Source organism: Dendropsophus ebraccatus, chromosome 1 (assembly GCF_027789765.1).
Source record: "Dendropsophus ebraccatus isolate aDenEbr1 chromosome 1, aDenEbr1.pat, whole genome shotgun sequence".
Classification (NCBI taxonomy): domain Eukaryota; kingdom Metazoa; phylum Chordata; class Amphibia; order Anura; family Hylidae; genus Dendropsophus; species Dendropsophus ebraccatus.
Window position 1 is genome coordinate 119,763,074 of NC_091454.1, and position 27,557 is coordinate 119,790,630.

General features: G+C 41.4%; 1 protein-coding gene across 2 annotated transcripts in view; it reads left to right on the forward strand.

Annotated features, from left to right (window-relative positions):
- The first annotated feature begins 2,088 nt into the window (after positions 1–2,088).
- The window catches only part of RELN (reelin), a 524,687-nt gene continuing 499,218 nt past the window's right edge, over positions 2,089–27,557 (forward strand). For both annotated transcript variants that reach the window (XM_069977829.1, XM_069977836.1), the window contains exon 1: positions 2,089–2,581. In XM_069977829.1, the coding sequence (XP_069833930.1) occupies positions 2,365–2,581 (217 nt within the window). In that variant the 5' untranslated portion in view covers positions 2,089–2,364. The remainder of the gene's footprint in view (positions 2,582–27,557) is intronic.

The window sequence follows — 27,557 nt, forward strand, 5'->3', positions numbered from 1 at the left end:
ACAGGCTCCCGACTCCCCCCCCCCCCCCCCGCTAGAGCCCCCTATACTTACCTGATCGCGCTTCTTGATCCGGTCCGGTGACGGAGATTTCAGTGCCCGAAGCCTGGTGTGCACGCTCCTGAGATGAGTCCGACGCTCATAGAGAATGAATGGTGAGTCCGATGCTCCATTCATTCTCTATGAGCGTTGGACTCATCTCAGGAGCACGCGCGCTGGGCTTCGGCCGCTGAAATCTCCGTCACCGTACCGGTTCAAGAAGCAGGACCTGTCGCAATCAGGTAAGTATAGGGGGCTCCAGCAGGGGGTCGGGAGCCTGTCACCCCGGCATGGGGGGGCGGCAGGTTCCCTTTAAATGACTGTGTATAAGAAATCTTCATAGATCATGCATCCCGTACAAATATACCTCAATTCCTGTCTTCCACAAAGCATCCAGTGTACGGTGCACTTATGACCCTCTAACTACAACAGCTGCAGGACTTCAGTAAATGCTGGGAATTGTAGTATTCGCAGCACAACTCCCAGCATTTACTTACACTATATGTTATGCTGGGATATGAAGTACACATGAATAGACAATCCCATTATAACCATTGGCACCATAGAGATATTTATTGCTGGAGCCCCAGGTCTCCTTTTTATGTTACCACAATGTATTAGAGGGTTGTCCTCTCATAAACTACAACTCCCAGTATTCCCTAAGAGTGTCATACGTTTAGGAAATTGAGAGTTGTACTACAAGCTTGTTATTCACAAGGGAGATGTGGACACAGATACCCTGTTTTCCTGAAAATAAGACATCCTCCGAAAATAAGGCACAGTGGAGGATTTAGAGGATAGCTTAAAATATGGCATCCCCCTGAAAATAAGGCATCCCCTGAACATAAGACCCCCACGCCACGCCGCAAAGGGGAGGTGGGGGAAAGGTGGTTGGTTTTGTCTAGTTATGCTGGTTTGTGATGACAACCACTATACAGTATATAATAAATGTTCATTTCTTTTTGTTTAAAATAAGTGTTAATTCTTCTTCATGGAAAATGCCCTGAAAATAAGGGCCCTATTCCACGGGACGATTATCGTTCAGATTATCGTTAAATCGTTCGAATCTAAATGGTAATCGTTCGATTGAATAGCAGTTAACGACTAACAACCGAACGAGTAATCGTTGATCGCTTTATAAGACCCGGACCTATTTTTATCGTTGCTCGTTTGCAAATCGTTCGCATTGAATAAGACGTTGTTTGGTTGTTCGCAATAGTGACGAACGCAAATAGTGACGACAAGACGACCGCAAGAACAATCATAAGTAACGATTATCTTTCCATGTAAATGGGTGAACGATTTCAGGTCTTTCGCAATGGCGGTCGTTTGGATCGTTTATTGTTAAGGATTATGCGAACGATAATCGTCCCGTGAAATAGGGCCCTAAGACATAGAATATCTTTGGGGGCAAAAATTAGTATAAGACACTGTCTTATTTTCAGGGAAACATGGAAGGGCTGAATCCAGGACTGGGTCAGCATGCGGCTTCTCACTGGTTGTTCATTGTTGTCCCTCGGTCCCCCAGTCCCAGCCTGCAGGCAGTGTCACTGGAGTCAACCTATGTGTGGCGCCTTAGTGATCTCCATTCACAGCACGAAATGTCTATATGGTCATTATAATTAATAATATGGATGGGCTCCATTTCTTATGGGAGATGTTTGGTGGCACATTGCTGCCACTCTTGGTCCTCAATGACCTCTCCCTTTCCTGAGGTAAATGTTAGTGACCACTACAGACGTGTTATTCTTCTGGCTCTTTTTGCTGACATTGTTCTCCTGACATGGTCCTAGGACCCGGGGGTGCGCATCCCAGCAGCTGCTCTGTCACCACAGCTTCTTAATGAGTGACAATAACGGAGAACAAGAGCCGACATTACTGCCACACTGTAACCTGACGGGGAGATAGAGCGGCCGGCCATGGACACGTTTAGCGCCTATTATTTATCATGTTATACGAGGACCATTCACCTTTCCAAGCCCCGCCCAGCAGGAGGTGATAGACAGGTAGCGGGCCAATGAGCTGTGGGGGGCGGGTCCGGCCGCACAGATAACATGATGAGTAGATGAGGCGAGCAGCTTCTGTGTGGGGGACCTTCATCTCGGGCTCGTCTCTGCCACCTGACTCCCGGCTCCGGTGCTGTCAGTACAAGGTGCACGGAGCACGCAGCCCTTCTTCTCCTGAATTGTCCGTCACCAGTCACTGAGGCGACACTTGCATCTACTTTCTCCCCTGTAAACTTTTATTCCTATTTGTCTTGCCCGCTCTCCCTCCAGCCACTTATGCAGCGTATAGAATAAGTAGCAGCAGCCTTGGGGTGTCCCCGCCATGGACCGGAGCAGCTTGTGGACTGTGCTATTGCTTGGGGTGCTGTGTGTGGCCATTGTGCGAGGAGCAGTCGGTTATTACCCTAGGTTCTCCCCTTTCTTTTTCCTCTGCACCCACCATGGTGAGCTGGAGGGCGATGGAGAGCAGGGAGAGGTGCTCATCTCCCTGCACCTGGCCGGGAACCCCAGCTACTACGTACCTGGACAGGAGTACCACGGTGAGTAGCGCCCCCCACAGGAGGAGCTCAGCAGCCTTGTGTGTATTGTTGTCAGGGCAGGACTACAAGTAGCAGCAATACCTGGAATAGGAACCATACTATAATATTACCTTATGATCATAAAAGAAGGCTGGGTTCACCCCTATAGCATTTGGACTGTATTATTAGCCAAAACCAGGAGTGGAACCAACTCAAAGGAAAAATTATCATGGAAAGATTTGAATTTAGGCTCCTGTTGTGGCTAAAAATATATACCCAAACCCCATCTGCGAAGCCAGCCTTATAGATGATGGCAGGGTGGGAGGTGAGGGGATTAGGACCCCAAGTCCTTAGAATAACAGTTCTGGGGTGTGATGGCTTGTTCCACTTGGCTTTATACATCTGAGATCTGTCGCCTGTTTGACATATTTATTTCTATGTTCCCAAAATTGCTACATAGTTTCAACATGTTTTACATTGAAACAAATTCATCATGTCTGGAGATTGCTGTATGACTGGCACCCCTAGTTTTATAGGAGCCCTTGTTGCCGACACATCAGCAGCTTAAAGAGTTAATACATATGTCACTATATTGTGGCAACCCTTTGTTTCCTAAAAAATGTCAATGTTGCAGAAGAATGGAAGAAAACATTGATAAATAGGGCACACATTTGCAGTGGTGGTATTTGCACCCTTTTATGATGTAGAAAGGCCGATACATGAGTCCCACCGGGTTTATTAAGTTGCTACCTGCAGTCAGCCTTTGAAGTCACTGTTCATTTGCCTTTGCCCGCTGAATTTTCAGTCTGCTTTTGTCTATCTAGGTTACTGGAATTATTAGTTTCCAAATGGGAGCCCCGTTTTCTTCTTTTGTACATGAAATAAAAAGATCTTTGCACACTGACCTGTATTATTATTGCTGGCCATGCACTTGAAAAAGAGTTTCTGAGAGGAAACAAGGAGGCCACAATAGTTCTTGGGTGGAATCATTTATTGTCCTACAATAAGATCAACACTTCTTACATATCCTAAGAAATGTGCAGCTATAATAACCTTTCTTTGATGCATATGCTCTTAAAAAAACTGTGCAGGGACTGTATGATTGTTCCAATAGATGGTGCCATTTTTCCCAAATACCTTCCTGAATTTGAAAATTTCTCTTACAGTCTAAGACAATCAGCTTTGCAAACACAGGTCAATGCAAAACACCAATTGTTTCTGGGCACTCATTGTGAAATGTTTCAATGCTTACAGCAGAAAACAGGTGTAAAGAAAGTTGCAAATTATTGTGTAACGCCTGCAAATTTTGCACAAAACACAGAAATGTTGGCAATTTCTGACCAACATGGGGCTTGCACAAACACACACACACAAATAAATTATATATATATATATATATATATATATATATATATATATATATATATTGGAAAACTGGCATGCAAGCATTGATAAATTCCTCCCTATCGTTGTGCGAATTACTAAATGAAAGGGCCCTTATACATGGGGTCATAATCATAAAAAATTATTCTAGTAAGTAAAATATATGCAATCCTTGTACAGTCTAAACATGTATGGCGATTACACGATCAGTGACAAATAACCTGTTTGCCATTAACAGGATCTTTTATGATAGCATAAAATTTTTTTGTAGATATTATATTTCCTAGTCAGCAGAGAAGACAGGAGGAAAGACCTACTATGAAAATAATGAAAAAACTTGTTATGCATAAAATCTTCTGGATTATAATAGCCCACTATATCATTGATATATCATTGATCAGCTCTCATTTGTACAAGTTTATCTTTATTCTCTTATTTCTTAACTGTCTGGGGTTTTATTGGAATCACACGCAGTTGCTGATTTTTTGAGATGAAGCCAGGAGTAGATGTAAAAGGAGTGGTACAGGACTAGGTCATTTTCAGAACATAGGGAGAGAATTTATCATTTGCCTATTTTGTACAGCCTTTCTTATACCTGTAAGTAATTTACTTACAGTCGCACAATGTTTACTGAAGGGGATGTGTGTAAGTATATGCTTTGGCTTTTGTTGCCTATCAGAGCATGAATTTCCCTGTTCACTTTAAGTGTGCTCTAAGTTGATTTTTTTTTTTTTTAAGTCTCAGTATGTAAATGATTCTTAGTGGTCAAAGAATATTTATATGTGGGGCAACGTTTTTAGCATTTGTTGGGTTTAGTATAATATCATGTAACATTCACCAAATACTACAGCACAGCATACCTTACCAGCAACACCAATTAGCAGAGTGCAGCACAAAATACTGCTTAAGCAGCACCAGATATCACAGTACAGCCCATAATACCTCTCCAGCAGCATGTGCTAACTAGAGAAGGCCATCTTACTGGAAACTTATGGCAAAGAACAGGAGATGCTGGAAGTAGGAGATAGAGAAAGCCAAAGAGCTCACCTTCCTTATCTGTGGCTCGCCCTTACCCTTTCTTACCATGGAAACTCCATTGATATTGCAGGGCTAGCTTTATCTTCTCACAGGCAGGGACCTCAAACCCATTCAGCCATTGTGTCACACCTAACAGTGAGGGGTAACTCTTAGTTTGAGAGGCCCAGAGTTAGAGCGTTCTGTAAATAATAAAATCCACAGCATACCTTAGGCTATGTTCACACAACGTCAAAATTAATGAAAAGGCGTCCGATTTTCATACTTAAAAAACATCCGTTTTTGTCGTGATTTAACTGACTGCAATGGCAATGCATTGAAGTCAATGAAAAGACGGACTTCCAATGCACACAATGTATTGAATAATGGACGTTTTTGCCGCAGACGTCAAAATAATGAACATGATAATTATTTTCGGGCGTCTTCTGCAAACAGCGGATGTTCTTTATCAGTTGTTCACACACATTTTTTCTTTTGTCACCGTCCTTTATCCGTCTTTACTATTAAATTCAATGGACTTTTCAGTTAAGACGCACTCAAAGTTCAGTTAGTAACCCAAATTAGAATAATGTGCAAACACCAGTCATTGCAGTCAAGGGGAGGCCAGACAGCTAAATAACGTCTGTTATTTTAGACTTAAAATTTTAACAGCTTGAAAAACGTTGTGTGAACATAGCCTTTAAGTGTCACTGATTCTTGTAAAAACTTTTGAGATGTCATAGACACACATCAAAAGTTTTGATCATGGGATACAGAGCCAGGAGAGGAGGTCTTCTCCCGACTTGTTCTCCCAGGTCTGAACATAGTGACACTTTAAATCTGCTGTGAATTTTTGCACGTTTAATTGGGTTTGTTAAAACCTCATTTACTAATAGTGTGCTCTACTTTGTCATAGAATTTTGGTATGGATTCCACAACAGAAATTCTGCAACAAATAAGCAGTGTGTGAATCTATTCTTAGGTTGGGTTCACACATACAGGATCTGCAGCAGATTCAAATCTGCGCCATCAAATCTGCTGAAGATACTGTACGTGTGAGCGCACCCTTAGGCTATTTTCACACTACGTATCTTTCCGTCCGTAGTGTGAACCTCGAATATATGCACGTAGTTTTGAGGTTGATGCGTTCGCTTGAAAGTATACGATATACGGCCGCACAATGTACACTATGTATGAGATTACGGCCGGATTGTATACGGCGCCGTGAAAAATGAACAAGACCATTGTTTGAGGACGGAAATGTTCCAACTAACGGCGGTGGATTTCCTTGCGGTCCCGTACGAAGTACTTATTTCAGCCAAATTGAACTTGATTTTTCGATCCAAAAGGTTCTGTGAGTTTTATTGGGCTGGGCGAAGATTTCCAAGTAAATGAACGGTTTCAGTTCGCTTCGAATCAAGCAAGGGAAGCATTACTGTACTACGGGCGTATGTTCACGGTTCGTATGCATCCGGCCGCATGTCGATTTTTCCCACGCCCGTAGTTTGAGCCGCACATGTACGGCGGCGTACAAACTACGGACGGAATCATACGCAGTGTAAACATAGCCTAAAAGCGTACCTGTTACGAGATTTTTTTAAAAAGAAATCAATAGGGGTTGTGTTCACAAGCAGGTCAAACTCTTGTCCATGCTCACTCTTTGCTGATATTTGGTATTTTCTCTGTTCCAAAAAAACCCCAACAAAACACAGGAAGTCACAGTCCTTTGAGCGCTCATGCAAGGAAAGACAAGCTGTTCATCCTGCAGGTTGTATATAAATGGAGGGCAATTAACTTAGGTGCTGCTCAGCCGCGATTGACGCGGCAGAGGGCGGCCGGTACTACTGAAGATGACTTCACTGACTGAAGATCGGAGACGAGTCGGCACGTGACAGGTATGTATAGCGCACCAACACTTCCGGGTACACTGGTGGGGGTGGTGGGACACGGGGAAGGGGGCCATTCACAGACATAACATACACTACAAAGTTGTATAACTTTGTAATGTGTGTTATTTGTGAATAATTCTTTACCACCGCACTACCCCTTTAATGCCCCACTAACCGACAGTACAATTAATGTCAAAACCCACCCACATTATAATTAAGGACACAGCCACCTTCAGTACAATAAATACCACCACCCACATTTGGCATATTTAATGCTGCCACATTTATTACTTTTAATGCCACTATCCTAACTCAGTAGTAAATCCTACTGTCATACAGAGTACCATTTAAAAATAGTTACTCTACAGCAAATGCCATTAATCTTTAAAGAGTGAGTGACCCAAAACTTATTATGTGTCCATTGACAATTTTACTTTGCATGCAAATAACTTTTCAGTCAGCAGGGAGTGATAAAAACCCTGCCTTTAAAGAGGCTATCCAAAATAATCATCTTCGGATGGTGTGTGGTATTACAAATTGGATCCATTCACTTCAATGGAAATGAGCTGTAGCACACACAAACTGAGGAAAGGTGTTGCATTGCTTTAGAAAAAAAAGCATCTTTGTTTTTCTAATTCTGAATATTTTCCTTAAAGGGTGTGTCAACTAAAATTTCTTTTACTGATTAGAATCAGGTACGAAAACTTGTTTGTGTATTCCAATGTTTTTCTATTTTTTGGCTGTAATTTTTTATTTTATTTCACTCTTTGTACACAGTTATATGGGCTGCCATATTTCCTGGGCTGTTCTTAACAGCATTTATTGACGTGTTTTACGGCAAGACTCATGGGCATAGATGACAATAGACAGTGTCCCCTTGAGATGAATGTGAGACATTACTGAGCGCACCCTGTGACCTTTGAAGAGGTCATTCTATAGGGAGCTGCTACTGTCCTTTTTATCTACTGGTTTCACATGTCGCTGTAATGCTGTACAGATCATAGCAGCTTCCTCTTATCACCACAGACAGAACAGAAAGTCTCAGCATAGTTTTAACTCCACTGGTGAGAATGAAAACTGCAAGATTTCAGGATTATTTTATAACATGGAAAAATTAAAAAAGTCACAAAAAATTATCAACTTAAATTTTTTTTTAAAGAATAAGTCATTTTCTAGTGACTCATTCCCTTTAAGCCTTTTCTGTCCCTTCCCATTAATATATGTGACAAAAGTGATAATCAGTCTTTCTCTTCTCTGCTATTTTGAGTCAAGGGACTTCTGTTCTTACAATCAATAGAGGTATCAGCAATCATTGGATCAGTGGATATGCCATAAATGTCTATATCCTAAATAGCCAAAACACTGGTCTTAAGACTGAGCAGTTAATCAAAATAAAAGCAAATTTGGTGCAAATTACCAACCTTATTTTGTTAATTTCTTTTAGTTACAGTCCAGCCCTGTCTTACACTGCTGTCGCTGACTATGCACGTTCCTATCAGAATCAGGGATATCATAGATTTTTATTGGATAGTTATTGTTGTTTGTCAGTGGATGTGACAGAGCAGACATGACACAGCGATGTCATTGATGGTATCAATGCTTTTCATCCAGAACTGTGAACTAAGCTGACTGGAGGTGGCACTTTAAGGTAAATAGCATTTATGCTGCCCTCTAGGTATACACCAGAGTGGTTTTCATGGGCTTACCCAGTGTACCCACATAACTACCATGACTGGTCTGTACATGTGGTGTCCCACCACGGGTGTTCCTTATTGGGCACCAGTCGCAAAAGCCTAGTAGTCAAACCTAAGATGATGAGGTTGTGTATGAGTTACGCCACCAGATGTCAGTGTTCTATGTATAACTTTGTATGTATTGCACAGCTGTAGTCATTATAGGGTTACTGTTTTTGTTATGTGATTCTGTGGGCCAGTGGAAATGCTTCTTTCTTCTCTACCTATCCCTATTCTCCTTTTTCTGCAAACTCTCTTCTCCACCACTCCACTCACAGAGACTCTTACACACCCTGTAGGAAGTAGTCACATGGGGAGAGGAAGTGTACCGTCAGTCAGTCAGGGAGTTTTCTTCTGATTCTCCGAGGAGTAGGACACACACAGACCAGGCATACCCTCTGTACTTAGCCAGGGCCTGGCTCTGCCAGGTTCCTTGTCCGGGACAGACTAGCTGTGAAGTAGTCAGACACACGTGTATGGAGAACTCAGAGACTTTTCTTCCAAAGACTATAACTACAGACACTATGCAGTGTTAAACCCCTAAATGAGGACAAGTCAGAGATCACCCCAGCCCACGCTTTGAACCTCTCTTAAAAGTGTAGGGCAGAGGGACTGACCCAGATAGAGCAAAGCTACTTTAACCAAGGTCTACTTACTCTATCTCGCAGTGCAGGTGAAACCGTGACATGCTCAGACATTTAGCTTTGCCCCGGTAACATAGTCTGGGGCTTGTGTCACCCTCGTAGGATTGGTTACCCCGACACTGCAGGGCAGAAGGTGGTTTGGTAAAACACGGACACAAGTATTCTTCTCTCAAGTCTTTTTCTCTTCAGTATTCTCTTCTCAAGTTCCGGCAGAGCACACCACTACCCTGGGTTGGGGCTCTCCCGACAAACTCCTCTATTCTTCTCTACACTAAACTAAACAAGCACTGCTATCCTACCTCAGCACTTAAAGCATCCCCCAGCATAGATTCAGTGAGCTCAAGTCTGTATCACAGAAGTCACCTTTTGAAAAGCTAATCTGTATTGCAAGAGACTATCAGTAAAGCCATTTTATTTATTCTACTGGGACCTAGTGATCATTGCACCAGCACCAACACATACCGGCTATACATTCCTTGGGTTATTCTCCTCTTTCTGTGGGTGGCGGTACCGAGCAGTTTGAGTGGGTCATCTTTCCACTCCGGACCAATGTGACAAGAGCCCAAGGGACCCATCACATCCCGACAGGTCACGGACCATTTCAGGGGAACAGTATAGCCAGCCACAGTCAAAAGCAGGTGTAACACCGAACCTGTGTACCAAGTTAGCACTGGCATCACGACAGTACCATCACCGGCTGAGCTGTACTATATCATTGACCAACCACCACAGAAGTGGTGTCACCAGGGACAACTTAGTAAGTGGCCGGTCGAGAACAGCATACCACAAAACATAATACATCACCCTTGCTATATAAGAAAAAAGCAAATGTATAATGCAAAAATATAATTGATTCATGTAAGCCTATCATTTTGTAGTGGCCCAAGATAACAGATAAGGAAGCCATCCTGAAAATGTATACCCACAATAGATTAACCCTTAGGGGACACAGCCAGTTTTCATTTTTGCGTTTTCGTTTTTCCCTCCTCGTGTATATAAGGCCATAGCGCCTGCATTTTTCCACCTAGAGACCCAAATGAGCCCTTATTTTTTGCGCAACTAATTGTACTTTGCTATGGCAGATGTAATTTTTGCCTAAAATGTGCCGGGAAACCAGAAAAAAATTATATGTGTGGTGAAATTGAAAAAAAAAAATGTTTTTTTTTTTTATTTGGGGGGGGGGGGTTGTTTTTACTATGTTCGCCCTGGGGTAAAACTGACTCGTTATATATGTTCCTTAAGTTGTTACGATTACAACGATATGTAACATGTATAACTTTTATTTGATTTGATGGCTTGTAAAAAATTAAAACCTTTTAAAGAAAATATATGTTCCTTAAAATCGCTCCATTCCCAGGCTTATAGTGCTTTTATCCTTTGGTCTATGGGGCTGTGTGAGGTGTCATTTTTTGCGCCATGATGTGATCTTTCTATCGGTACCTTGATTGCGCATATATGACTTTTTGATCGCTTTTTATTACAATTATTCTGGATTTGATGCGACCAAAAATGCGCAATTTTGCACTTTGGGATTTTTTTGTGCTGACGCCGTTTACCGTGTGAGATCAGGAATGTGATTAATTAATAGTTCGGGCGATTACGCACGCGGCGATAGCAAACATGTTTGTTTATTTGTTTATTTATTTATTTTTATTTATAAAATGTGGAAAGGGGGGTGATTCAGACTTTTATTAGGGGAGGGGGCTTTGTGTTATTAAAAATACTTTTTTCTTTTACTTTACACATATACTAGAAGCCCCCCTGGGATAAGGCTGATATATATCATGAAATGACATCTCTGAATGAAATGACATCTCTGAGGAGGCAGCATAATCATTGCAGGTGTGCTTTTGATCAAGTTGTAATCAACTGCTAGAATTTGATGACTTAAAATGTATATTTGGCTCTTTTCACACATTTCCCCATAGAGCTGTCAGTATTCATTTGAAAATAAAAATTTGTATCCGAAAATCCCTTTTATATAACTGGAAAGCATAGGCTGCTGTATTGTAATAAACTATAGGAAACAACAAAAATCATTGCTGCTAGTGTACACACTTTTGTGAATGCAATTCAATGGCAGATAGAGCCAGGTGTAAAGGTACATGTTTACATACGTTTCTTTGTTTAACCCCTTAAGGTCAAAGCCAATTTGCGTTTTTGCACTTTTGCTTTTTCCACTTTATGTTTAAAAGGCCATAGCGCTTGCATTTTTTCACCTAGAGACCCACATGAGCCCTTATTTTTGGCAAAACCAATTGTACTTTGCAATGACAGGCATTATTTTTCCATAACATATTGTCCATAACATAATGTTTTGCATTTACGCCGTTCGCCCTATGGTAAAACTGACTTGTTATGCATTCTTTCAAAGAAGGAAGGATGCACGGGGCACTTCACCAAGATTGTGCTGTATCTTTATTTCAGTGTTGCTTTAATACATGATTAAAAAGCAGGCAGCAGAGAGGAAGCCGTACACCCTCAGCAGACAGCTATTTCGCGTTTCCATGCTTCGTCAGTCTACGCCCCTTCCTGCACGTCATAGGTTTATACACCCACAATCGTGATGTGCAGGAATGGGACGTCACAGTGGTAGTTAATTAAAAATTCACATGATAACATAATTTAAAAACAAAATTAGATAAAATTACACCACTTCACAGCATCTAATGCCTACTTACATCACAGTGCAGATTACGCGCAGAATACTAGTGGAAATTCAGCGCGGAATTGGAAAAAAAGAATGAATTTGATTAAATGAAAAATTTATTTGTGCGGAATTCAGCCAAAGGTGATTCCGGGCGTAACACTTTCCTTGCAGAATTAAATTCAGTGCAGAATTCAGCGAGAACACTTTGCGCCCAAAACACTTTCCTCGCTGCTTCATCGCTGATTCCTCAGTGTTAAGTGGTCCATACACATTGAATGGGGATTCAATGTGTAGTGTGAGTGCCGAATTGCTGATCAGCTGCGGTGCCAGGTGTTGGCACCCCTCCCATTAGTGATTGGAGATCTATAACACAGGTGTCAAACTCAGTACTCCAGCTGTTACAAAACTACAATTCCCATCATGCCTGGGCAGCCAGAGCTTTTGTCCAGACATGATAGCAATTGTAGTTTTGCAACAGCTGGAGGGCCTGAGTTTGACACCCCTGATCTATAAGATATAGATAGCTCGTCAGCACATTTTATCTAGAAAACTTCTTTATGGTGGGTGCACACGTACCATATCCGCAGCGTATTTGACGCTGCAAGTACGCAGTGAAATCCGTTGAGGATACCTTTCCTGTCACTTTAATGAGATGGCATACTCGCAGCAGGATTTTTATCCTGCTGCAAGCACGTAAATGCCGCCCCACTGAACCCGCCACTGCCCGCAACGTACTTTACCTGATTCACACTCCGGCTGCATCTGAGGCTCCCAATCCCCTTAGGTCATGCTTAGCCAATCAGTGCACGGCTCTGTTGAAGTCACTGATTGGCTGGCTGGGACCGCCGGGAACCTGAGATACATTCCGGAGCGTGGAGCAGGTAAAAGTATGCTCCCAGCAGCAGGGAGTTAAGGGGGGCAGCATTTACATATACAAAACACAGAAGAATGTACAGACGTTTCCATTAGAATTGTTATGTTAATTTAGTACTACTTCTGTTTTTGACTTAAAATACTGACACAAATACTTACCAAATTACTATGTGTGCATCCAGTCTTTATACTCGCAAGTCCTCAGTCTAAAGCTTTTTTTTTCATACTTCCTTATGTTGGCTTTGCATATTGTCTGTGTGGGATAGGTAAAGAAAACTTATTACTAATACAGTGATCCCTCAACCTACAATGGCCTCAGATTACAATATTTTCAACATACAATGTTCCTTTCTGGACCATGGCAACTTGAGACTAGACTCAACATACAACTCTACAAACAGTCAGGATCTGCGGCACATGTGAATAGCTAGATTGTAGACAAATAAAATTGGCCATTTTACTGGTAAAACCCCAGTATTACATAAGTGCATGCAGTGACTGGCTGTCTAGTGTCTCCTCCTGACAGTACAGTGTGATATTACATGTTCTGTACTGCTCTTTACCTGGGCCAGGATGAGTTGCCTCTTGGGCACCAGGTGAGGATGGCTTAAGTTTATTTTTCTGGGAGCCTTTGTTATCTGTACAGAATCCTGGAAATGCTCTAGTCATCTACCTATAAAGTAATGGAGACTCTTTGACTTCTTGTGACTGTTGTATATAAGGACTTGCTTTATACATATTAGTTACCTGCTTATTTTTCTTTAAATCTTCATATTTTGTTCAATTTTAGGATGATAGTATGGGGCCTTCAGAAACACTTACCCATTTTTCATAGAGTTATGGTCTCTACACACTGTACAACCATTTTAACATACAATGGTCATCCTGGAACCAATTAATATCATATGTTGATGGATGACATATGTTCAAAATCCTTACATTTCCTTTTTTCCCCAAGTTTAATTAGAGAATTATAAATTTCTAATTTTTCAGTGAATGAGTACAAGATACAAAAACTTAGTAGCACAACAATGTACACTGGCAGTTGATTGTTGACAGCAGCATATCATAGGAGGTAAGGGAATTTGAAGTGGCAATAGGGAAATATAATTAAAATTATAATAATGAGTTGAACTGACATACTATCTAGGCTGGAGGCTTGGTGTCCAAAGATATGACATGACAAGGGCTGATCTTACGGCTTAAAAAAATTTAGCCTGAGGCGTATAGCTAATAGGGGCTCTCATTTGGGAATGGTTGCTATCCCAAAAAGTCCTTTTCATGAAGAGATTTTAGTGATAACAATGCTAGTTTGGAAGTTTGGAATAAAATTCTTTTTATGTGTTAGTAAGTAATGTGTTTTATACATGAACCTGGTACTTCTTTTTTTACTATATCCATACTTGTGAACCTATGTTAATAATAATAGTGCCAACAAATTCCGCCGCGCTTGTGCTCACATGTGCTAGATTTAACACATATTTTACCACACGATCTGTGGCAGATATCTAAGTCTTAACATGGGTATTAAACATGCCTGTATTTTGAATATAATGTGTTACATAAAATTTAGGAAAAAACAGCCAGTGCATGCATTGTAAAAAAAAGTTTGTTTTTACAATGTGCACACAGACTGACATTTTTCTATAGCCCTTAATATAGCTCATTATTAGATTATAAATACACCCACGTTTTATACCTATTTTACAGCTGTAATTTGCTTTTATTTTACTGTGTGTGAACCTAGCCTGTCAGCAGAAGGAGTAGCCTATTGTCATTCAGTGCGGCTAATTATAATTATAATTTATTTTTAAAGCACCCTTGATTGCAGGGAGCTGTATGTATAATAAGGTGTTTTTTTTAACATATATTATTAAACATTTTCATGTATAGTATACAAGACACACGGCCAGAGTAAGCTTAAAGGGGTTATCCAGCGCTACAAAAACATGGCCACTTTTCCCCCTACTGTCTCCAGTTCAGGTGCAGTTTGCAATTAAGCAGTTTGCAATTAAGGGAAATTCAGTGTGTTACAGCAGCATAGATACTACACATACAAAAAGGTAAAGGTAAAGTAAAGGCATTACGATTAAAGTAGGCAAGGAGAAGAAGAGGTAAAAAAGATACAATAAGAACATTAGACTATTTTAGTTCTTTTTATGGAGTGATCTCTGCATGGGTCGGTGTTGCTTGTACAGCCTTACCGCTGCAGGAAGGAAGGACTTCCCATATCGCTCCTTTTCGCACTTTGGGTGAATTAAACGGTCACTGATAGTACTGCCCAGTGCTATCACAATCTCGTGCATAGGATGGGAGTCATTCTCCAGTATGGAGCTGACCACTGACAAAATCCTTCGCTCCTCCACCACCTGCACTGGTTCCAGGGGGCTTCCAAGGACAGAGCTGGCCCTTCTGATCAGCTTGTCCAGTTTGTTCCTATTGCTGGTTGATATGCCGCTCCCCCAGAAGGCCACTCCGAAAAAGATGGCTGATGCCACTACAGAGTTTAAGAAGGTTCTAAGAAGTGCCCCCTAGACTCCAAAGGCCCTCAGCCTCCTGAGCAGGTAGAGCCTGCTGTGGCCCTTTCTGTACAGTGTGTCCATGTGATCAGCCCAGTCCAGCTTATTATTGAGGAACACACTTAGATATTTATACGTGTTCACTTTCTCAATGTCCGTCCCCTGGATTTCCACTGGATTTGGAGGAAATTTGTGCTTGCGGAAATGCACCACCATCTCCTTGGTCTTTTCAGCATTAATCCTCAGGTGGTTCCGCTGGCACCAATCAACTTCTCTGCACTTCCTGTCGTCTTCACCTGTGATGAGGCCTACTATTGCAGAGTCATCAGAGTACTTTTGGGCAAACCAAGTTGGGCAAACCAAAAACTTAACACAGGAACGTCAATACCTTGGTCTAGGGAAGAGCAAACTTTTAAAAAGTTTGATTTGGTTCGATCTGGCGAACTTTCGTGAGGTTTGGATTTGTACGAACTGAACCTAAAAGGAACCTTGGTATAACGGCTGAATAATTGCAGATACAATAGTGGGAGTCTGATAGGGTATAGTTTTGTTTAGTTGCAGTTGCTATTACAATGAAAAAAGTGGAAAAAATCTAAGTGCAAAAATAGTGAACAAAAATTAGCCAAGGTGTAAGTGATTACACAGGACATAGGACACAAAGTTCCTTGGACCCAGTTGGGTGTGGAAAACAGACATTTGACAGTGGAACCAGGAGCAGTAATAGTACTGTATTAGACCCAGTATGGTGGAGAACAGTCAATTGACGGAGGAGGAGGCAGCAGCACTTGATTGCACCCAGCCCAGTATGGTTGAAAAGAAACTATTGGAGGAGGCGGCACCACTTAATTGCACCCAGGCCAGTATGGTTGAGAACAGACTATTTGAGGAGGAGGAGGAGGCAGTCGCTGATTGCACTCAGGCCAGTATGGTTGAGAACAGACAATTGACGGAGGAGGAGGATGTTCAGCCTTTGAGTGGTGGCCTGGGAATCCTCGCTGATGTTGTTCAGTGCACTTTCCAGAACACAGACGAGTGGGATGATGTTGTTGATCCCATAGTAATGCCTGCTCACAAACAGAGTCGCGTCCTCAAAAGGGATCAACAATTGGCAGGACATGCTAGTAGAAACCTGTGCACTATGAGGTTTATCACATGTGCCATACAAGGTGTATGACACAGCCCTCCCTGCTGCACTGCAGAGACAATGTTCCTTCCTTTGTGGGCTACAACACTTCCCACCGTTAGTTGACCTGGGGTCAGCCATTCATATATCTCCTCCCTGATGGCCTGTAGGAGCTCCTGCCCACTGTGGCTCTGTTCACCCAGGCTCACAAAATGGAGGACAGCCTTAGAGTTCCGGGCCTGACATCGTTGGTAAGACACCGGGGCAGGTTGGACTGCAGTCAAAGCGGCGGATGGTTGCAGGGTGGTGGAGGCAGAACTGGCCCCCTAAAGCACCGGGGAGGTGACAGTGGCAAGAATGGGGTAACTTTCTGATGGTCTTCTAGGAGGATGTTGACCCAATGGGCAGTAACAGAAATGTACTGCCCTTGCCCATAATTAAAGGACCAGACATCAGCACTGGGGTGCACGGTCTTGGACACCAAGAATCCCAATGATTTGCCAACATTTTTCTACACAACTGTGCAGTGATGGGACCACCGATGGGGCTTTCTTTTTTTTTCCTGGGACAGTGATGGGACTTTTTTTGGACTGTTTTTTTTAAAAAATAAAAAATTTTGGTTGCCGCTAAACGGGGTTCTCCTATTAATTTTTTAAGGGTACAAACCCACTTGACGTATTTGCTGCGTGAATCAGTCTTAAAAATAAGCAGGCAAAACGCAGGTTGGCTTTATACGATTGTTCTGCGTTAAAATACGCAATTGCTTATTTTTGAAGCGTGAAGCTTGTTGTTAGCAAAGCATCAGTTGTTAACAACCTGTGCAAAAAACGCATGTAGCTTCACGCTTCAAAAATACGCAACTGCGTATTTTAACGCAGAACAATTGTATAAAGCCAACCTGCGTTTTGCCTGCTTATTTTTAAGACTGATTCACGCAGCAAATACGTCAAGTGGGTTTGTACCCTAAAGCTTTATTGTAAAGATATAAACTGAGATTTTGACTTAATAAAGTAGATCAGCTTGAACATTGAAGTTGCTTTTATGTGTCTTGGTTGATACACACAGACAGCTGTCACATTACATTTTTGATTAGGCAGCACCCAGGTATATCTGAGGAGACTAATTTAAGGTCTCACTCTAACAGGGGGACGTCACACATCTTGATATTCACAGAAAACCAGGATACAAGGGATTATAGGAGTAATAATCAATTGTATCCTGGTCTATTCTGTGATTTTATTTGTTGTTGTTTTAACTAGATTTGTTATGAACTCTCTTTTTGTAAAGTTCGTAACGAATCTGGTCTACTCTAATGTAAGTTAGCAAATGAACTCTAGTGGAACAGTTATTGTACCTTTACATGTACATCGGTTGCAAATTTGATGCAATATTTAGAAATTTAGTTATATTGGTTTACAGAGCATCAGATCAGTGCAGTTACATCCAGTGACTCACGGGTGTCTTCTCTGATCAGTTCATTTTTCCTTTCCAACCAGGCCGGGCCATCTTTAAGACTTCTCCTGGCCACAAATCTTCTCTCCAGAATCGGTGAGAGGAACATTTTAGGTTCCTTGCTCCAGCACAGGAAGAACCACTGTGTCCCCATATTGTTTTAAGGCCCCCCTCCAGAATGCCCTATTGTTAACCCCTCCACTGCCAGGATGCCCCTAGTATTGCAGTTAACCCCCCTACAGGATGCCCCTATTATAGTTAACCCTGCCCCCTCCAGGATGCCCCTAGCATTGTAATTAACCCTGTGCCCTTTCCAGGATGCCCCCTACTGTAGTCTCTGCGGCTTCTACAGGCGACAAAACTACGTCAACATGCATTGCCTGCTGGAGAAGATGTGCGCTGCTCTCGTGTACAAGACCAGGGAGTCCCTGCTTCTTTACGTATATTGCAAGGTACGCTTTAAAATGTATGTACAGGAGCAGGGATTTACTTCTGGATTTCCTGCTCCTGAGATGAGTGGCAATGTGTACACAGTACACATTGCAATTAACTTTACATTTAGGGGGGCAGAATTTTGTGACACTAAGTGGGCGGCTGGCAGCAGCGAGTGGGGCTTCCTTTTGAGCTGAGTGACCGCACAGCTTAAGGGGAACATTGGGTCAGTGCTGCTATTAGAGGAGGTACCCAGGAGGTCAGTGCTGCTATTAGATGAGGTACCCAGGAGGTCAGTGCTGCTATTAGACGAGGTGCTAAGGGGTCAATGCTGCTAGTAGAAGAGATGCTGAGGGGGTTAGTGCTGCTGTTGAATGAGGTTATATTCACTTTGTTGTGATATTTGGTTGAAGCTCTTTGGAGTAATATGGTTGCTAATCATTAGTATGTTTGTTTGTAGTGATGCCCCAGCAGTCAACATGGATTAAAAAAATGTTACTTGCTTTCAGCATTCCAAGAGTATAATTGAGTATTTAGAAGAGATTACATGTGATTAAAAATGTAATTAATAGCTTTAGGCATTGCAGCATAACTTTATGTCAGTGCCTTTCATTGCTCACCATGATGTACAGTTAGATTTTGTGGATGGTGTGGGATAAGGAGCTATGTGTCAAACTTTAGCATCCTGTTGCACCAGCCTGAATCAAATCTAATTCTGATCCCTCCATTTGAACACTAAGATGCTGCAATTGATGGTGACCATGGCATCTAAGGCGTCTAAGTTGTTTTTACTTGACTTGACTACAACAATGATGTACTTCTATATCCATGTGACTGTTGCATTCAGTCACTAGCCTTATTGGCCTAACCCTGAGGCCAGTGATTGGCTGCAGGAATCATTGCAGTATTCATAGACACATTATCACTGCAGTCAAACAAATACCAGCGAAGAGGACCAGTGCTGAAGCAGTAGGGGATTTATCAGGTGAGTAATGGATGTTTGAATTTTATAGCATTTACCATTTAGCCATTTTTTTTTTTAAATATCCTAGAAAATCTTTTTGATCAGCTTGCCATCAGGAGGTATAAAAAAAAGTAATATCAAAGAGGACTATCCTAGTAAGTGTTTACGAGGTCATGTTAGCTAAGTCATATTATGATGATATTGGTAAATGATTTATTACGGAATATTCATTAAAGTACCGTATAGTGTGCCTAATTGCAGAACAACCTACAGACTTGAGAGCACGACTCGTAAAGGACAGTGTGGATTTTACCGGTGCAGAACTGAAAGGGATAAAATCTATAACATTAATGCCATGATGCCGATTTGATAATTCATAACATGCTCAATTTTGATGGGCAAAGTACATCCCCAACATATGTATGAGATTTGTAAAACCTTATCCATATAAGGTTATAAGATACAGTGGATACCTGTGTAGTTCCACTGGCATTTTAACCTTGCAAAATAAATTTAGAGATAGATATTCTCAAATATGACTGACTGGGGTATCCAGTTCCTGGCAGCATAGCTTCTATACAGGAAGTGCAGAGATAGTGTGAAATGTAGAAAAGCACTGTAATAACTTTTAGAGTCGAGTATGCCAAAAAAAAGAAACAAAAAATAGGAAGAGATTAGATGTTTTCAACAACCTTTATGTAAAATGAAACAGCTAGAGAGCCTACAGTCTAGGCATAGAGTAAAAGGAAGGAAGCACAGTAAATCTTGGGAATGGAAGTATTACATGAACCTCATAAACTTTAGAAGGAAACAGCTGTCGCTGTAAAAGCATAACCCTTCAATTGGCTTAGACAATTCCATATTTCCTTCAAAACAGTTATTTCTGAAAAGCATTGATCATCAAATAGTATTCATTTGTTGTAAGGTATTACGGTATTTGTAATTTAACTTAAGTAATATAAAATAAACTAATAACTGCTGCTATAGACATGAATAAAATATCAATCTTTTCAGATTGCACATGTATAGGATTAAAAACAAAATTAAGCAAACAATTATTTCATTTAGGTACCGACAAAAAAAGGATAAATATTACCCACATGTTATAAGCTAAATGATAGATGGATCGGCTCACTGAAGTATCAGGTTTATGTTGCACATAGAAGTCTTATGAAGAGGGTAGAGGAAGGGAGCTGCAAGAGTGACACAGGGAGAGAAACACAAAGATATGACTAATACCTCTAGTATTACTATATATCTCACCCCAGTACTTAAATCAAATCTTACTCTACTCATTACTGCTCTGTAAGTCTTCTCAATGCCGTTGTTGCTTCTCAAAGTGTGTTATAGAAATAAAGTAAAACTGAATCTTCTATGTTTGTGCAGTATATGGTAGACATCACAGCAGCTAGTCTCTGCCCATTAGTTTATAGACAACTGAAACGTATAGAGGGGAAAACTAGTAACTATAAGTATGCTTTAACAAAGTAGCCAGTAATAATTTTTGGACATATATAGGACAATGATAAAAGATTGAGAGTCACTAAATGTATCTCCAGCTATAATTCAAAATTTTACCTTGGAGTACTCCTTTTAATTATCTTTAACCCTACTGTTCTGTTCGGTTCTACTTTACACATAAAGGGGGACTTTTATTAAGTCCGACGTTTTTTACACCGGACTTAAAAATGTCCCCGCATCTCCAGCGCTACCAAGATTTATGTAGAGGCGGACTGCCTCTACATAAATCCTGTGCGCTCCGGTGTGCGCGGGCGAAAACCTATGCCCGCTGAGGGCTGGAGTAGGTTTTCAACGTAACTTTAAGAGAAAAAAAATAATGAATCGCGCGGACTATGAGTCCACGCCCCTGTTCCACCCCCTCCACACCCCCTCCCCGCTCCCCCGGCGTACCCGGCGGAAAGTGCCGTTTTGCGAATATTTTATTTGCAAAATGGCCATTTTGCGAATAAAATATTCGCAAAACGGCACTTTCCGCCAAAAATCAAAGATACGCCAGATGATATATGTCCCCCATAATGTTTCGGTCATTTTTGACCGGGCATATTAAGGTCTGGATTATTAACTAACTAGTGTTATATCTTTTGCATTATAATACTGTATGTGAACATGGTTGTTCATAAACAAATGAAAAATTAAATAAAAAACTTAATTTATATATTTTTTTGTGTCAAAAAAATGTTACATGGCCTTATTGCATTATTCATGCATATTGCACATTTGCACAAAAAAAGTCTTCATCAAACTGTATGTAAATATATATATATATATATATATATATATATATATATATATATATATTTAAAAAAAAAATAAAAATAAATAAAAAGTCTAGTTTTTTTCTATATAAAATGTGAAATAAGGTTCAAGGTGCTAAATTTACTATTTGCATTTGTGACAAGTATAATTTACATGTCTTTTGCATAAGTACTTTGCACTTTGCAACATATCACATTTGATTTGTGATTACTTGATGTTGGAAAAAAGGCGCATCATTTCCATTTTAGGCTGGTTGCACTGCTGGTGGTGGCTGTGGCCATCATCGCAGTGCTAGTGGAAGCCCTTGGTTCAGTTTCTTCAGCATGCTGTTGGATCCTGTGGACAATGGCTGCAGCTCCATCACCTCTGGGTGTTACTTTTCTTTGTTCAATATATGGGCTAACCAGTGGTTTTCCCAATTCCTCTAAAAAAAATTCCCATTCTTCTTTTATACAGTTTATTTTTGTTCCAATTTGGATCTATTTCACAACATAACACAAATGCATTGTACGCCGACACATCAAGAATATTGTAAAAAACAACCATTGGCCACCGATTAGTTTTGCGTTTACAGGTGTAAGTGCCTATGAGTTGATCTAGAGTATTAACTGCCCATTTAGTGGCTTTGTAATGTAAAATCATGTCTGGCTTTCTGTTGTCTGATACTGATTTACCAAAATGAGATTATAACTCCTTTTCTTTTTTCAAAAAATGGCTGGAGATTAGTATAAAAGGCTATCGTTCATTTTTGACTGAACAGTACAAGAGTAAAAAAAGACGTGGAGCAAAAAGTAAACAAAAAATAAATAAATAAAAACTGCTACTAGTAAGAACCCCTCAAATGAGGAAAAGTCAATGAACCACAAGTTTATTTTAAAAAATATCAAATTTCAAATTCGGTCATTTTTGACCGAACAGAACAGCAGGGTTAACCCATAACATATACTCTGTATGTGCAGTTTTTACAAATTACCACTAAATCATTCTCTTGATCTATGTTGGTACATTGGAGATGTCATGCAAATACCTAGAGTTATCCCTCAATGTAGTGAAGTCACTACACTAAATGCTATAGTGAGCATCAGTGATGGAGAGGGCAAACATTTGCATGTTATTTTGTGAAAATGCCAATATTGCGCAAAAACTGAAAAGTTTTGCCCTCTCTGCTGCTTAGACCAGAGAATTGTCGCGGTTGCAAGGGGCGTGGGGCGTGGCCTCCTTGTAAACTGCATTTATTACAATTTATACTGGCTCGCTGGGGGAGGCTGTTTGGGAAATCTACTCCAACGCAGAACTAGTGCAAATTTCACTGGAAGCATATGGGAATATCTGATGCCCCTGAATTGCCCATGGCGGGTGGGGGATTTTTTAAGACTGGCATGTGAGATGCATGTCTTAATAAATTCTCTTCCTTGTTTCTAAACTAGTGTCTGTTCCTTGTAACAAAATCCAGCATAGTCATAATAGGGCTTAAAGTGACCCTGACATGTCAAAGCTTTGATCAGTCATTGTCTGGGTGTTCAGACCCTAACCATTAGAATAATCTGGGAGAAGTATGTGGTTGCGAACTTCACTCCTCAGCTCACTGTGAGCTCTGTCCAGTTTCAGGAGACTCACTCTGTTTTAAGTCTGTGCACCATGTTCCCTGCAGTTGGATGGAAATCACAGTGTGACATGTTAGAAGTTTTGTTAAATTACAAGGACTTAAAGGGGAACTCCAGGTAGAGGTTAAAAAAAAAAACTTCTGCAGAAGTATAACACAATACTTACCTATCTATCTCAGTTTTGAAACTACCAAAAATCCATTTGTTTTAGGGGCTTTTGTTCTGTGTTGTGTTTCTGTACTGCCTGGTTGAGCTGTTCCCAGAATGCAGTACTGGTTCCAGAATGCAATGCTTTCCCTCAGCTGTTCATCACAGTCCACAGTCCTTGCTGCACCTGCTTCTGGCCAGTCAGAGATGGTGAATCACTCAGGGGACTGGGGGATCCAGCCAAGCCTCCTGTGACATCACGCCCTGTCCCCTGTCTGCATCATCAGCCTGTGCTCAGCAAACACACACAATGTGAGACAGAGGCATGGAAGATTTGTCTCCTAAGGTGGGAGGGCGGTGGGAGCAGGAGACAATGTGAATTGGCACAAAGGCCATTTTTCTTCACTTCCTGGATTTCTATCAGCTACCAGTGTGGCAGAACCGCACAGATACAGTAATACATTATATAGACACATTCATGTAACTTTTAATAGAAAACAAGTTTTTCTTATGTGGAGTTCCCATTTAAAACAGAGACACAAAAATAAAAAAAAAACTGTGGGTGTTGGAGAGGTGCAGAGAATTCTGAAGTGTTCCCTATTCAGGACACTAATCTCTTGGACAAAGTGGATAGCATCTACCAAGAGATTATTTGAATTGATGGTTTAAATGTTTAAACCTATCAGTAAAATAAAAAACCTTTTAATATATCACAGAGAAGAGAGCGGCCTCTTTTGACCATAGGCATAACACTGCCTTTGACCACAAGGAGTAATTGGCAAAGGTGGGAAATGCAGTCAGGGTAGGCAGTCAGCAGGACAGCTATTGCACCAGACGTTGCCCGGTGCTAGCGATGCTCCTGCCTTCTGTAGAAGCAGTTTTGGTTTCATTGGGCTATACTAACAATGCCTAACCTGAGCAAAACACTTCCCAGAAGGTTTCACTGCTTTTTTGCATGTAATTATTGTGATTTCACTGTTACATTATAGTGTATATGTGTCTTATGATGAGCATCAAGACAGGCATTGAAAGCCTATCCTCAACTACTATTCTGAATATTCTCAGGATAAGGCATCAATATTAAATTGTACATACTGGTACTCCCAGTACCCTGGACAGTCAGCTGTTTGGAGACACAAGTGTTGTATCCTCTTCTATGCTTTCATTAGTGGAGGAATACATACTTGCAAACACCATGATATTTGTAGTGGCAGTAGAAGGTATTGCTGGACTGAGCCAATAACTTGAATATAACAGTACTATAGCACCTTGCATTGCCAGTACAATAGTACAACATTTGCAAGTATGAAACAGTCACGAACACTGTAGTGTCTTCTGGTTGATGATACTGATGAACTGGTTGATGATAGATGAGAGATTGATGGGAGATGATAGTTGGACCCCATTGATCTAATATTAATAGCCTATCTTAGTTTTAAAGGTTGGATACCTTTTTGGTGTAAATGCAGTATGATAATGACCATGCTGTTGGTGTTTATCTCTCTCTCTTCTGTTCTCGGTGGTAGATGTCACACCCTGTATTCTTCTCTCCTTGCTGCCTAAATTGCTCCCGGGTTCATTCCAATTCATCCATGTCTCTGGTTGCACATTTTTTATATTCTGATCAGAAAACTGTGCAGTCAGGGAACAGCAGAGCAGTGGCTCAGTAGCAGATTGTTCTATGTGAAAACAGGAAATAATTACAGCATTTAAACCAATAAGACATATGGACCTGCAGCTCGTCGCTCGTCTCCACTGTTAACAGGATTCCCCAATCCTATTAGCAGTCCATACTAAAATACTGGGAAAGCCGTCCATAATGAAAGTAACAGGAGACAAATAATGCTTCAAAACTTAAATAAACTCTTCTCATATCATAATTAGTACAAATTTGAACTTTTCTACCTGTCCGCAGTCGATGGATTTGGTGAACTACACTATGCTGATGATTTTTATATGTGGGTTTAGGGTGTGTTCTCACATATAGAATCTGCAGCAGATTTGAAGTTGCAGATTCAAAGCAAATCTACAGCTTCAAATTTGCACCATGAAATCTGCTGCAGATCCTGTAGTTGTGAAAGCACCCTTATCTACAGCATTACAGTTTTACAGCATTACCTTAGAGTTTGTTAACATGGGCATTTGTGCTTAGTAAGGCTATGTGCAGACTATGTATGGGACCAACCGTTCCATGACTTGGCCGAACTCTGAAAAGAGACTGACAGTACCGGCCGGATGATCTTTAAGGTCGCAAAGTTCTGATGCAGGCGCATCCATGCGTGCCCGCATCAGAACTCCCCACAGCACACTATAGCCGCACGCTCCATAGTGTGCACTTACAGGGTTTTCTGCAGCCGGTATTCAATGAATAGCGCCCGCAGAAAACTGACATGTCAGTTTTTGCTGTGCCGCTAGGGATCCCGGACGGAGCTTATACTATGTGTATACGCTACAGCCGGGATCCCATAGACAGCTAGGTAACATATATTTTCGTAATAATCATGGCTGTGATTTTATCAAAATATACGTTGTGTGAACATAGCCTAAAGCTGTATGTCTGTGGGTAGCAAAGCTCTGTGTATTTGTTTGTATGTTGGTATTAAGGCTATGTTCACACTGCATTTTTTTATGACAAGAACAGACTTTTTTTTTTTTTTAAATCAAAACAATGACCATTCTTGTCATTTGTTGTTCACTGTTGTTCACACACTGTATTAAACAACAGGTGTTGAAATAATTGACATGTCAATTATTTGCAGCCGTTGTGCATTGATTTCAACAACAGCATTGATGTAGAAAACAGCCATTGTTTGACACAACAATGGCCATTTTTGTGGGTGCCAAATAACAGCCATAGGCCATAATGGTACCGAGTATCACAGAAGATTTTGCCACGAAACTCGCAGCATGAAATCCGTTGCGAATATGGTACGCGTGAATGCATCCTCATGCAGTGATCCCTAACCTATTGCTTTCCGGCTTTTGCAAAAATACAACTTTTCTCAGCTGTCAGGGCATGATAGGATTGTTGCAACAGCTGAAGAGCTACACTTCGGTACAGTTATGAAAAATACATAGTCCTCGCCATCCTAAAAACAAACAGACACAAAAATAATGTATTACCAGGTATTTTATGCCAGTTTATCACAAATGTAATACTGGCAGATAATATGTGGCTGTGCAACTACAGTAGATTTGAATAGGTTTGGATTTCACAGCGTTATAATGCTGCATGACCCTGGAAGTTCCCGATGCTAGTCTGCAGCTTCACAATCCATAGTAGCCCTGATCTACAAAGCACATGCATACGCCCTTAAAGGGGTATTCCACTGAAACATAACTTTTCATATGTTGCTACCCATGGTGAGATTAACAATTCCTTCCATAATTATTACCTTAACCCCTTAACGACATCGGGCGCAAGTATACGCCCCCGCAGGGTGGGCTTTAACGCAAACGGGCGTATACTTACGCCCGATGTTTCCCCGATCGCTGTGTGTTCACGCACAGCGGTCGGGGAAGATGGCCTGCTATAATGTATAGCAGGCCATCTCTGCTCGTCTGCACGGGGGGTGATTAACCCCTCCCGTGCCGACGATCGCTGCTATATGCTGATCAATACAGATCAGCATATAGCAGCTGAAAACAGTTTTCCGGGTCATCGGTGACCCGGTGACCCGGAAAGCAATGGCGATTGGTGCTGTCCGAGATAGCACCAATCGCCATTAGTGTACTGTGGAAAGATGGCGCCGATGCCACCCCCACGATCGCCGTGATAGGCCGGCCAGTACCGGCCGGCCCATCATGGCGATCAAATTGTAAAAAAGCAGTTTTGTCGGGTTCTGCACCCCTCAGCTAGGTAGCTGAGGGGTGCAGAACAGGTATGTGTGGTGCAGGTGTACCATACTCACCTGATCTGGGTGTCCGGAGCGAAGATCTGCGGTCCGCGCCGTCCTTGCGTCTTCTTCGCTTTACTTCCGGGTTCGGTCGTCCAGCGTCGGAAATCTTCGGAAACACTCGCGTTCGGCGGGTCTCGGCAATCTCCGGCAGCGTCGCTCTACTGCCCCCTAGCGTCTGATCAGTGAATATCATTCACTGATCAGTTGCTTTGGGTTAAAAAGATATATTTTTTTTCTCCAATTTTTTTATTTTTTTATTTTTTTGCGCCCTAACGCCGCTGAGTGCTGATCAGCATCACACGTAAGTGTGCCGCTGATCAGCAACTCCTCCTTTTTGGCGTAGGGGCGTTTTTTCCCCCTATATCCTACCGCCACTGTCTGCTGTCCTTTCTTG